At 52.9% G+C, this 11,702-nt stretch overlaps 1 protein-coding gene across 12 annotated transcripts in view; it reads left to right on the top strand.

The window, feature by feature from the left end:
* Positions 1–2,559: 2,559 nt before the first annotated feature.
* Positions 2,560–11,702, top strand: part of IQCE (IQ motif containing E) — a 46,237-nt gene continuing 37,094 nt past the window's right edge. For 5 of the 12 annotated variants that reach the window (XM_072836807.1, XM_072836801.1, XM_072836802.1 and 2 more), the window contains exons 1-3: positions 2,571–2,676; positions 8,392–8,439; positions 9,803–9,848. In XM_072836807.1, the coding sequence (XP_072692908.1) occupies positions 2,641–2,676; positions 8,392–8,439; positions 9,803–9,848 (130 nt within the window). In that variant the 5' untranslated portion in view covers positions 2,571–2,640. Of the gene's footprint in view, positions 2,677–2,980; positions 3,014–5,144; positions 5,167–8,391; positions 8,440–9,802; positions 9,849–11,702 lie in introns of those variants that run through there. The other 7 variants (XM_072836800.1, XM_072836799.1, XM_072836808.1 and 4 more) reach the window with 5 other exon arrangements.

Genomic DNA, 11,702 nt, shown 5'->3' with positions numbered 1-11,702 from the left:
GATATTGGGGGATACACCAGGTACATATTAGGATATAGAAAGCAGAATTCCTACCAGTACGAACATAAAAAGGAACTCTAAAAACTTTGACTTTGATGGGTGATCACTCTGGACACCCCGCCCCTTAGAGCTGCTTGGGTGAAAAGGCTTGACCTGCGCAGCTCTCTTCCCTGAATTGTGATCCCTCATTGTAAACACGGGGACAGGAATATTTGCGCGGCCCGGCAGTTGTGGGGATAGCATCTTAGGGCAGCACTGTGTTAAGTGCTTCATGTAATAGAGGTTCGCGTGATTCTGCACTAACTCTGGGGGGGAGGGGTACTATGACCATCCCCTCACCAGGGAACTCAAGTGCACAGAGGCTAGCTCCTAAGCTTACAGGGCTAGTGGGTTGTCCTGGCTGGGGTCCAAACCCAGGCAGAATGGCTCCAGAGTTGTATACTAGATTATGCAGGTCCACCATTTCTCACCTGAAACTTTTTTTAAAAAAGATTCTATTTATTTATTCATTAGAGACACAGAGAGATGCACAGACACAGGCAGAGGGAGGAGCAGGCTCCCTGCAAGGAGCCCGACGCGGGACTCCATCCCAGATCCTGGGATCACAGGCTGAGCCAAAGGCAGACGCTCAACCTCTGAGCCATCCAGGCGTTCCTCACCCGAAACTTTTGAGGACACGTGGTTCAGGAACATGTGAGCGGTTACCTGGTACACATACACTGTAATGTGAGGTTACATTCCTGCCAGGCTGTGATGGGCACACCATAATCAAATGCATTAAAAGTTCTGTGGTGAAACACATTAATATACAAGCAGAACGTGTGGACGCTGTAAATAGCTTCAGCTCAGACTTCTGTTGGCAAATGAGGTCAGGACAGCTTTTGCCAATACGTTTTGAAAGGCTTTTAGATGTTTTTAGAATTCAGAACAGCAGAGGGGATTCCTGGGTGGCTCAGCGGTTTGGCGCCTGCCTTTGGCCCAGGGCATGATCTTGGAGTCCTGGGATCGAGTCCCACGTCAGGTTCCCTGCATGGAGCCTGCTTCTGTCTCTGCCTCTCTCTCTCTCTCTGTGTGTCTCTCAAGAGTGAATAAATAAAATCTAAAAAAAAAAAAAAGGAAGAAAAAGTCATTAAAAAAAAAAAAAAAAAGAACAGCAGAGGAAAAAGTTGTGGACACGGAGTGCCTGGATGGCTCAGACAGTGAAGCGTCTGCCTTCATGTTGTGATCTCTGGGTTGTGATGGAGCCCCACATCTCAGCTCCCTGCTCAGTGGGGAGTCTGCTTTCCCTCTCCCTCTGCCCCTCCCCTGCTTGTGCTTGCTCTCTCAATAATAATTTTTTTTAAATCTAAAAAAAAAAAAAAAAATGGCCCTGGACTGTCCTGACAACTAAATGAGCGAAAGTAAGAGAAACAACACAAGCAGAAGAGCAAGGGGACTGCAGGAGCAAAAGTCACACGGGCATAGGTCGTTTAGGTGGTACAAGCTCTTGTCCACCTCGTGGGCAGTATCCCCAGGAAATAAATGGCAGTTGTGAAAATAAGCAGCTCAGTTTCTCCTACCGGTGGGGAGACAGCCTGTGTGCCAGAACTAGGGCAGTAATAACCTGCCAATAATTTCTGCTGCGCCGCACTGCAGCGGTGTGAGGAGTCAGTCATCCACCCCATCAAAGGACACGTGTCGCATCGCACTCATTCTGGGGCGGACCACCAACTGTACTAAGCACCTTACAGCTATTGCCTCACTTGATCCTCACGGCAACACTTTCCCCCACTAGATATTTGAGGAAACAGCGCCACAGGGAAGTCGCATGACTCCCCGGACTCCAAATATATATTAGTGGAGCACCTGCCTGGGCCAGACCCCGTTCCCAGGGATGAGGGGACGGCTGTGAATTAAACAAAGCCCCTGCCCCTAAGAGCTTGCATTCCAGACACGCAACGCGTTAGCAGATAATGTCAGTGGCTGGAAAAAGAAAGCAGGGTGAGGGGACAGAGCAAGTGCCCTTGCACACCTGTGCCAAGGTGCAAGGGCAAATCATATTTGCTATTCATGATTTAAACAAACTCTGCAGCCCGATGCTCCTAACGATCTTCATGATGCACACCGAGTGCGTGCAAACTCGTCACTTTTTATTGCCCTGGGGCTGCATCAGAACCCCAGCGCCTGGGATAGAAGAGGAGGAGAGCTCTCGGAATGCCAGGTGCCGGGAGCGAGCAGCCTGGGACCCTGCACACGCCCCTTATGCCTCTCAGCGTCAACCGAGCACGCACTTGCATCCCGTTGGGGTGACTGCCGCGCAGGCGTGCCGCAGAGCCTCCGCGAGAGAAGGCGGGGGGCGCCCTCTGGGAACCGTTGCGCTCCACCCCCGGCTCCGGCACCGCTGCGCTCGCCGCCCCGCACCTCCCCGCGCGCGGCGCGTCGGCCCGTGGCTTTCTCTGCGCACGCGCACGGTCGGCCGGGCTCGCCGGCGCCGGCCACATCCGGGGCCCCGCCGGCGGCGCGGTTACCATGGCAGCGGGGGCGCGGCCGGCGCGCGGGCTGGCAGGCCCGGAGGCTGCGGGCGGCCGGGGGGCCCGCGGAGCCGCGCAGCGGGACAGCCGCGCCCGCAGCGCCCCGGGCCGGCCGGGCAGCGCCGCCGCCATGTCGCAGGGCACCGCGGAGCCGGCCTCAGAGACGGTAAGCGCGGGCGGGCCTCCCCGTTCCCTCCGGCTCCCGGGCTCGCGGGGCCGGGCGCGGGCCGGAGGAAGGGGCGCACGGCTGGCGGCCGCCGGCTCACAGCCGCCCTTATTGTTACCGCACAAGAGCGGCCCTCGGGTCCCCGCCCGCGGGCGGCCGGCCGGGCGTCCCGCCCCGCACCCAGCCTCCAGCCGCCCCTCGACCCCGCCCGCCCTTGCACAGGCCGCCGCTTCCAGGAAGCCCTCCCGGACGCCGCGTCCTCGCCGCTCGGCGCCTGCGAGGCCCCGGCCTGTGCCGAGCCTGCGACCGCGGCCCGCGGGGCTACGGAGCTCACTGCGTAAGTGCCCGCCCCTCCCCGTGCCTCGGGGCGGCGGGGTGGGGGGCGCAGCGGCCGGGTGCCCAGCCCGAGCCCTCCAGATGTGCGAGGCGTGGAGGTGGGGGGAAGGAAGCCCCGCGCCGCCCCCCCCCCCCCGGACCTGCGTCCGGCCCAGCGCCGAGAGGAGGCTTCCCCGAGAAGGTGCCCCCAAGTTCCCCCCTAGGGTGAGGGCAGGCGTGCTGACAGCTCGCGCCTTTGCCAAGTGTTTGGGGGCGCCTGCCCCCCGCTGGAGGTGTCACGATGGGTGAATGAGTGGCACTGCGGTGCAGGTGCGGGGAGAACGAGGCCTGCAACCGCACTCAGGTGGCCCGAGCAGAACAGGGAACAGGCCCCTGGGGCCGCGGTGGGTTGCAGAGGGCTGCTTCAGGCCGGGTGCTGGAGCAGGTGCCCAGGACTCCCTGGATGCCCCTGCGCAAGGAGACCTGAGAGCGTGGGAGGTGGGACGGTGGGGACTGTTCCAGGGCCTGAGAGAGCTTGCTGCCCCCTGCCCCTCCAGAAGGAGAGCAGGGCCTGACCACAGGGAGCCTCGCAGGCCATGCAGGGAGTTTGCACCTTATTGTGGGCACCGTGAGAAGCCTCTGGAGGGCTCCAGACAGGGACATTTTGGCCACGTTGCTTCCTTCTCAGAGGGCCGAGCCCCGCAGGGCTGCACAGAGCTTACCCAGTACCGGAGCATCCCTCAAGGCACCAAGGCCTGGCCCATCTCCAGCTCACCTACCTGGGCGCACTCCTTGCTCCTTCATCTTTAGAAAGTGACTTCCCAGGTCGTGATTACGAAAGCCATGGCTGCTAGAGAAAACGTAGACAGCTTACCCATGATCTAACCACCTGCGCCAGACCACCTCAATATCGGGTGGACTTCCTCCCAGTCTTTCCTCAGTGCATCTCTTCCCACGTAGATTTTCTAAAAATCGAGATCATTGTGTTTAAACACGTTTAAATTGTGTTGTGGGATCCCTGGGTGGCGCAGCGGTTTAGCGCCTGCCTTTGGCCCAGGGCGCGATCCTGGAGACCCGGGATCGAATCCCACGTCGGGCTCCCGGTGCATGGAGCTTGCTTCTCCCTCTGCCTATGTCTCTGCCTCTCTCTCTCTCTCTCTCTCTCTCTCTCTGTGACTATCATAAGAATAAAAAAAAGATTATTTAAAAAAAATAAAATAAATTGTGTTGTGACCTTTACCATTTAATTTGTTGACGTTTTCCCACAGCCACGTGTTTTCAAGAGCGTGATTTAAAGTCTAACCTGTGGCTACTCCTACTTTACCTGTTCCCCAGCTTTCCCTCTCTTGTTTTCACTTTTATGTGACTATACACATTCTTACACGCACAAGCATTTGTTAAGCCCCCTATACATGGGAGTCCGAGGCACAAAACCAGTTATGCTCTGGTGCCTTAGTCTCAAGGAGTCCAGTAGTGGAGGAACTGGCACAAAGGTCTCTTGGCGCTTAGGAGACTCTCAGCCCTCGGTCCAGGCTGACCTGTGGCTTTCTGCTGATCTCGGATCAGTCTGAGATTAGACAAAAACCTCTTGAGAGCAGGAACTGCTCTGTCTGTCCGTTCCCTAAGTGGAATGGAGCTGCCTCCAGGCTGGCCGGTGAAGTTCACAGAGCATGTGCTGTGTGCCAGGGGCTCACTGTGCGGGCTGTAAGCAGCCCCGCTGACCACGGTACAGAGCCACAGGGGTGACATGGAGCCTGAGTGGGACCACCTGTGATGTAAGAGCCAGTGCTGGTAAAAGGGCTTGAACATATTTATTATGGCTGCTAGTCTATTACCTGAGCCTCTTCAAAAGACTCTATTTCTGCTTTTCTCCCTTATTCCACTCATGCTTTCCTGCTTCTGTGTATCATAGTTTCTCATCGAAAGCTAGACATTTAGATAGAATGTTATAGCAACTTGGTATTGATCCCTCCTCCCCATGGGAGCGATGGGGTTTGCTTGGTGGTTCGTCTGTTTGCTGAGCGATTTGGCTGGACTCACTCTGCAGTTGGTCTTCCCACACCTGTGCGGCCTCTGATTCCCTGCTCACATTCTTTCTTGTTTGCATCTTTTAGCCTAACTACCTAGGGGTCACCCCTGGGTCAGCAGAAGCCACTTTCTGGTCAAAGGTTATGGGTAAGCTCCTTGGCCAGTCAAAACTTTGCTCTTTATCACTGTGTGTACATGTGTGCATGCATTTGCATGTGTATGCATGCATGTGTGCACATGTGTACCTGTGCTGTGTTACATGCATGTGCATGTATGGTGTGTGCATGTGCATGTGTGTTTGTGCACATGTGCATCTGGAGCATGTGTATGTGCGTGTGTGCATCTGAGGTATGTGGCCTGGGGGCTGCTGCCACAGGATGGGGATTTACGGTTTTGCCCCTGCAACCAGGGCCTAGCAGCTTGGACTGCTCCCCTCCCATGTCGCCTAAGAGGGCAGCCTTAGATGAGCACGTGGCCCCCCAGACTTCCAAGGATGTGTGATTTTACCTCTAAGCCTGGCTTCCTGGGAGCTGCTCTTGGGTCAGAGCTTCTTGTTCAACTAGTGTTTAGTTTAGAGTCATGCTGAGGCCCCAAGTGCTGGTGGGCTTGTGCCCCTTGGTTGATCTAGGTGCGTGTGGGGGGTGTTTCCATGTCCACCTTGAGCCTGCTGCTGATGCGTGCAGTCTAGTGCTTGTAGGCAGCCTCCCTGAGCCTCAGGGTTGACCATGACCCTGGGAAGGCTCTCCTGGGCCTGTTGTAGTTCTGCTTGCTCTGCTGGTTAGTTTTCTGTTGGTATGATTGCACCGTGAGGGGGCTTTGCAATTGCTCTCCATTGTGTCACTGTGGTCTTCGACTTGGCAGTGGAATCAGGGAAGCATGAAGATGCTCCACTACCTGCCACAAATAAAGCCAGTCCCCTTGGGCACAAGTGTTGACCTGCCTCTCCCCCGGGAAAGGACCTTTGTGCTACTGCACAGAACTGGCAGTGGGGATGGCCACATGCTTCTCCTGGAGTGACACCTCTGCTCCAGGAGGGGTGCTGTCCTTCTGGGCCTGACCTTCCCTGTGTGGAACCTCTGCCCTACAAGCAAACTGGCTTAGGGGTTTTGGGGACCCAGAATCCCTAGCCTGCCACACCTGGGGCAGAGCTTACACTCTACTTCTGGAACACTCCCCCACCATTCCCCACCATCCTGCCTGCACCCACCTAGAGCAGGTCTCTCTGAAGTAGAGAGTTTCTATGGGATGGAGCTTGGGAGGCGAGGAGTGCCCCAGACTCTCACTCAGATTCTTCCTCAGATTTAGTAAATTTTCTTGAATGAATCTTTCTCTATTGCTGTATGCCTTTAGGTCAATTTCCAGAAACCTCAACCAATTGTTTGTTTTATAACTTTCTTGTTTGTTGAGACAATCACCCAAGCTCCTCACCTCACCATTCTGGAAGACGTCTTCCTCTCTGTCATGTACTGAGTCCCTAGAGGCCCCTGCATCTCCTTCTGGACATGCCATATCTTCTGCCCCAGGGTTGAGTTACTAGTGTATGTATACTTCCAGTGCTTTTAAACATCTGGTAGAGGAACGTGTCCTCCGTTGTCAAGGCAGCTGAGCTGCGGAGGGTTGGTGGCGTGGCCAACATCACAGCTGGCCCAGAGGCCTGCTGCTACTCCCGGTCTTGCAGGACCCCCCTGCCTGCCTGCCCAGTGCCCAGAGGCCCCTGTGTTCCTGACGGGCCATGAATGGGTGCTGTCTAGTTCGCCAGCCTGCAGCAGCGCGGATCATGCTCAGGGAATCAACCATTAATGCTTTGGTTGTTTTTAACACTATGTGTGGTCTCTCTCCTGGGGACTGAAGGGGCGGGTCTGAGGAGGCTCTGTGGTTCCAGATCTGACTGGTGGGGCACAGGTGGTGACCCGTGGTGGGGGACAGGCTGGGGAGAAGGCATGGTGGGTGAACAGACCTGTTGCAGAGAAAGGTAATACACATAACCTCAATCCCTCGTTGAGCCTTCAGGTTATTACACAGTTTTCAAGGTTTTATTCAGAACAAGTCATAATGATGAGTCTCCACAAGAGAAACTTTTTTTGGCTTCTGTATGTAGTTTTCCTGGGGGTTCACACGTGCGGTTGGCAGGTGTGTCCTTTGTGATGCCAGGGCACCAGGACATGGTTGCTGCTGTGGCTCCTCTGGTCTTGAACAGGATCTGCACATCAAATCCTCTGCCTTCCCTTCCTTAATGTCGCACATCATATTAATCCACTTTGCTCAAAGAAAACTCCTCTCTATAATGGGCATGTGCTATTTACACCTGAAAACGTCACCCGTTTAGTGACATCGAAAATCTAAGTGGCTGATAAAAGGTTCTGTTTATTTGAGCACACTACCTTCCCCCTGGTCCCACGTCAAGTCCCGCTGCACCATTAGTCCAGACTGTGTCTCAGAGAGGCTGTATAGCAACACCTGATCCATGTTCCGCCGCGGTCCTGTTTCCAGGGGACCTTCAATCTGCTAGCAGAATTATTGCTCAAAGTGCTGATGCTCAGCCTTGGATCATCTCTGTGCTTTTCAGAAGGCATCAGAGCCCCCCCTAGGATAGTAAGTGGGTTCCACCACAGATGGATGGATGGCTCGCTGAGACGTACTCACCCCAGCAGCCAGACGCAGTGTCATTGGTTCACAAGAGGGGCGTGCAGTCCTCTCAGCAGCAACTTCAATCAGCAACACAACAGTCTGAAGGATTTAAATTTTGTTCCTCCTTTCTCTCTCTCTCTCTCTCTCTTTAGGATTTAAACTTGGGTGAGTTAACATGGAAACACTCTTCTTTTGGGAAATGACATCCTAGTACTGAAATTAGGTGGTACAGATTTTATTTCCTAACTTACTGAAATTAGGTGGTACAGAAATATACCCCCAACCCCCAGTCCAGGGCAGGAAGCTTTATTAGTCCAAATAATAATGCATGTATTAATGAATGAATGTGTTTTTTAAAATGACTTTGATTTGCTCTTATAGGATCCAGTTACAGATTCCTCATGTTTTGATGTGAAGGTGATGCGAGCACATTTAAACAGTGCAGAAAACGAAATCCTTTTATCCTGAACTGTTTCTTTATCAACAGTACCCAGCAGTTCCCTGAAAATGGTGTCTCTGGACCAACAGACACAGAGCAGCCCCTCAGGCAGGGTTTCTGTGCTGTGTCCCCCACCCATTCCTTCTGCTGGATGGAGCCATCTGGCCACCACCTGTTTCGTGTGTCCTGAATTTCTTGAGTCTCTGCCTCCATAGCTGTGGATGAGCTCTTTCTACCTTGTGTATATGACTGTAGGGAGCCAAGCAGGTGCCCTAAAATTTCAATGTTTGCATCTCTTCTTCTAGGGAGATGACAGTCTATCTGCAATTACCTTTGACTCTGACTTTGAGACGGTGAGTGTGATTGAGGGGCAGCCACATATCCTAGCACCAGCTAGGCTATTTTGCCCCTTTTCTTGTAACTCAAACATGTGCACCAGGTCAAACCCCACAAATGTTGTGTTTGGAGCTGGAATACAAACTCCAAATGCTACTCAGCCCTTAGTTGGATGTAAACAACTGTGGTTATCATTTTAAAACTTGTATCCAGATGTTAGTCCTGAGCAGAGTATATTTGAGGCAGATTGTAAACTCCTATTCTGCATCTAGTTTTGGCCTACAACCTGCACCACCCCCCTCCGGATCCCCAGTCAGGAGAGGGCTCCGGGTGAGAAAGAGACCCTTTGGCAGCCACAGCCCTGGCACTGCATGATGTCCTGGCCAGATGGCCCCTGGAGTCCCCAGGGTGCAGGGAGCTAGGCTGAAGCATCTCCAGGCAAACTAGCCCCCATCCTGGTCTCTCTGGGTTCATCTGGGAAGCTGTGCTGGATAGAAAAGCCCACCAGCCACGCAGTTGGGAAAGAAGAGCACAAGGAGCGTGTGTCTAAAAGGCAGGGTCACAGACAAACGTCTGCACAGAGTTCTGAGGGCATGTGGCCCCAGCAGATCCCCATTCCACAAGAGCCTCATAGGTTCCTTGTCTGTCGTGAGGAACCTCTGCAGAGTTAGGGATGTTCCCTCCACACCACTGAGAACAGGAGCCCAACATGTCCCCTGGAGAAGTAGGGATCCAGCCCGTCCACTGGGTAAAATTCAGAATGTAGAGTTCATTGTTTCTACCAGAAGGGAAGCAAAGGGGATCCTCTGTCTAGTGGGAAGCAGTTGAGGAAAACAAGGCGCCAAAGGTGTGTCATTTCCCAAGCCTGCAAGTAGTGGGTAGGAGAACCAAGTTGGTGCCCAGTTCTGCACTTGGCATCAGGGTTGGCCCGGGAGATGGTGAACCAACACATCTGTCCTCTGCTGGACCTTCCCTCCCCAGGAGGATTCGCAGGTGCCTTATTCATAAGGCTTTCTTCTTGTTGAATCTGCCCTCATGGACAGTCACACCCTGGTGCTCCAGGTGCTGACATGAGGACAGTGGCGTGGTCACAGATACACCATTTGTGTGGTATCTCCTGTCTGCACTTAGGTGGTGTCACCAGAGCTCCCAGGGACCTGGCCCAGCTAGAGTGCTGTACTCATTACGTTTCCTGGGGTCGCCCTGCTTTGCAATGGGTTTCTTTCTTGGCCCAGACTATGCTAACATCTCTGCTGGGTGAATCTCGCTGCCCTTGCACCTGCCCTGACCCATCCTGATCACACCTGTGCTTCACACCTGAGGCTGCTGGGCTGCTCCAGAAGGCTGGGCATGCTTTACCTCATTTTTTCTTTCTTTCAGAAAGCAAAAAGGAAAAGTTTCCACAAACCTCCACCCACATCACCAAGTAAGTATGACCAGGCCCCTCATCCCTCAAATTTCTTTAGTTTAACCCAGAAAATGATTTTCAGAAACTGTCCTTCCCTGGCATCTTGGGAGAAAGATCACGAATATCTTCTTCAAACACTTAGGGTCATTGAGCTAGGACACTCCACTGCTTGGCTCTGTTTTGTGTTAGGGTGTTTGGAGCTGGCGCTCTTGGGGTCCCTGCCTTCCCCCGTGGCCCCAGTGGTCCCCATGGGAGGAGGCCTGATGAGGGGCTGAGGCTCCTGAATGGTTGCTGTCCCTGGGGCCTCTGGTAGACGCAGTGCTTCTGGCCTCTTGTGCTCTTTCCTTTCTCTTGTGCTCTGCTGTGGCCAGAGGGCCTTGTGCTCTAGAGTCAGAGGGGTTTGGCTCTAGAGTCAGAGCTGTTGTCAGCACACTGTGTTGAGCAGATGTAGTGGCTTTCTTGTGGGCTCTCCCTGGCTGCATTTGCTGGCAGGTTCTGTTCCCCATCCTCAGCAGGGGTGGCAGATCTGTCCGGGAGACACTGTCCTTGGCCGTGGGCAAGCATGTGGCTGCCTGTCGGGGAACCAGGTTGTGGGGATGGGTCCTCCACCCAGGCGGCTGAGTGCCTTCTGAATAACAGGCATTTACTTCTTATGGTCCTGGAGGCCAGAGGCCCAAGACTAGGATCCCAGCATGGTTGAGTTCTGGTGAGGCCTCTTTTGGGCTGTAGACAGCCACTACCATTGTATCTCACACAGAGGAAGGGGTGAGGGAGCTCTGTGGGGTCCCTTCTATAGGGGCACCAATCCCATCACAAGGGTCTCATCTCATGACCCAACCATCTCCTGGAGGCCTCACCCCCTAATGTGATCACATTAGGGCTTTAGGTTTCATAGTAAGGCTTATGGGAGGCACAGGCATTTAGTCCGTGGTGCATGGAGTTAGTCCAGATGGCCAGCCCGGCCTCTCTCATTTTCAACTGTCTGACATTGCTCTAGAGCACAGTGAACCAATCACATGTGAATCTTATGCTTAGGAATGTTTTTATGACAAAGTTTGAATCCTGGATTGGCTTCCTTTTGCGACTCAAAAACCTGAGGCTGTCCCTGACTTTATTTTATATATATGTTTTTTACATACACGTACATTTCTTTTTTTTTTACATGTACATTTCAAACAGACTGTGTCATGTATGTGACACACTCAGAGAATACTAATGGACTTTTCTATTAGCCCAAGAAAAACATAATTGGAACGATAAATTCCAGCAAAGGAGAGAAGCATGTTTTATGTTACAAAGTAATATAAGCATTAGAAAGAAACTATCAGCTTGAATTTTTGATGTCTCCTCTCCTTCCATGGAGGAAATTGACAGTCCATATGAAGTAGAAATGTGGTATTTGTGTTTTAATCCTTCTTGTTTTATTTTACTTTTTTTTTAAGATTTTTTTTTAATTTATTCATGAGAGACAGAGAGAGAGAAAGAGACAGAGACAGAGACAGAGAGAGACAGAGATACAGGCAGAGGGAGAAGCAGGCTCCATGCAGGGAGCCTGATGTAAGACTTGATCCTGGGACTCCAGGATTACACCCTGGGCTGAAGGCAGTGCTAAACTGCTGAGCCACCCAGGCTGCCCCCTTCTTGTTTTAGAACCATTTTGTTTGAAGTCCTTTTTGGCTACAAGGTACCTAAGGTAAATGTCACAGCATCTTTCATGATTCTTACTGAAAGTCAGTGTTTCGAGTGTTTAAAATCATAAAAATCAAATTGTTTTTAACTTGATTTCTGCAAATGTCAGAATTGCATTTCATGTAATATACAATGGTGAGAACCCCCAAATCACAACTCGAGAGGGTTGCTGAACCTCAGCGG

Source organism: Canis lupus, chromosome 8 (genome assembly GCF_048164855.1).
Source record: "Canis lupus baileyi chromosome 8, mCanLup2.hap1, whole genome shotgun sequence".
Taxonomy (NCBI): Eukaryota; Metazoa; Chordata; class Mammalia; order Carnivora; family Canidae; genus Canis; species Canis lupus.
Note: the sequence above shows the minus strand (reverse complement) of the source record. Positions and strands in the feature narration are given on the sequence as shown.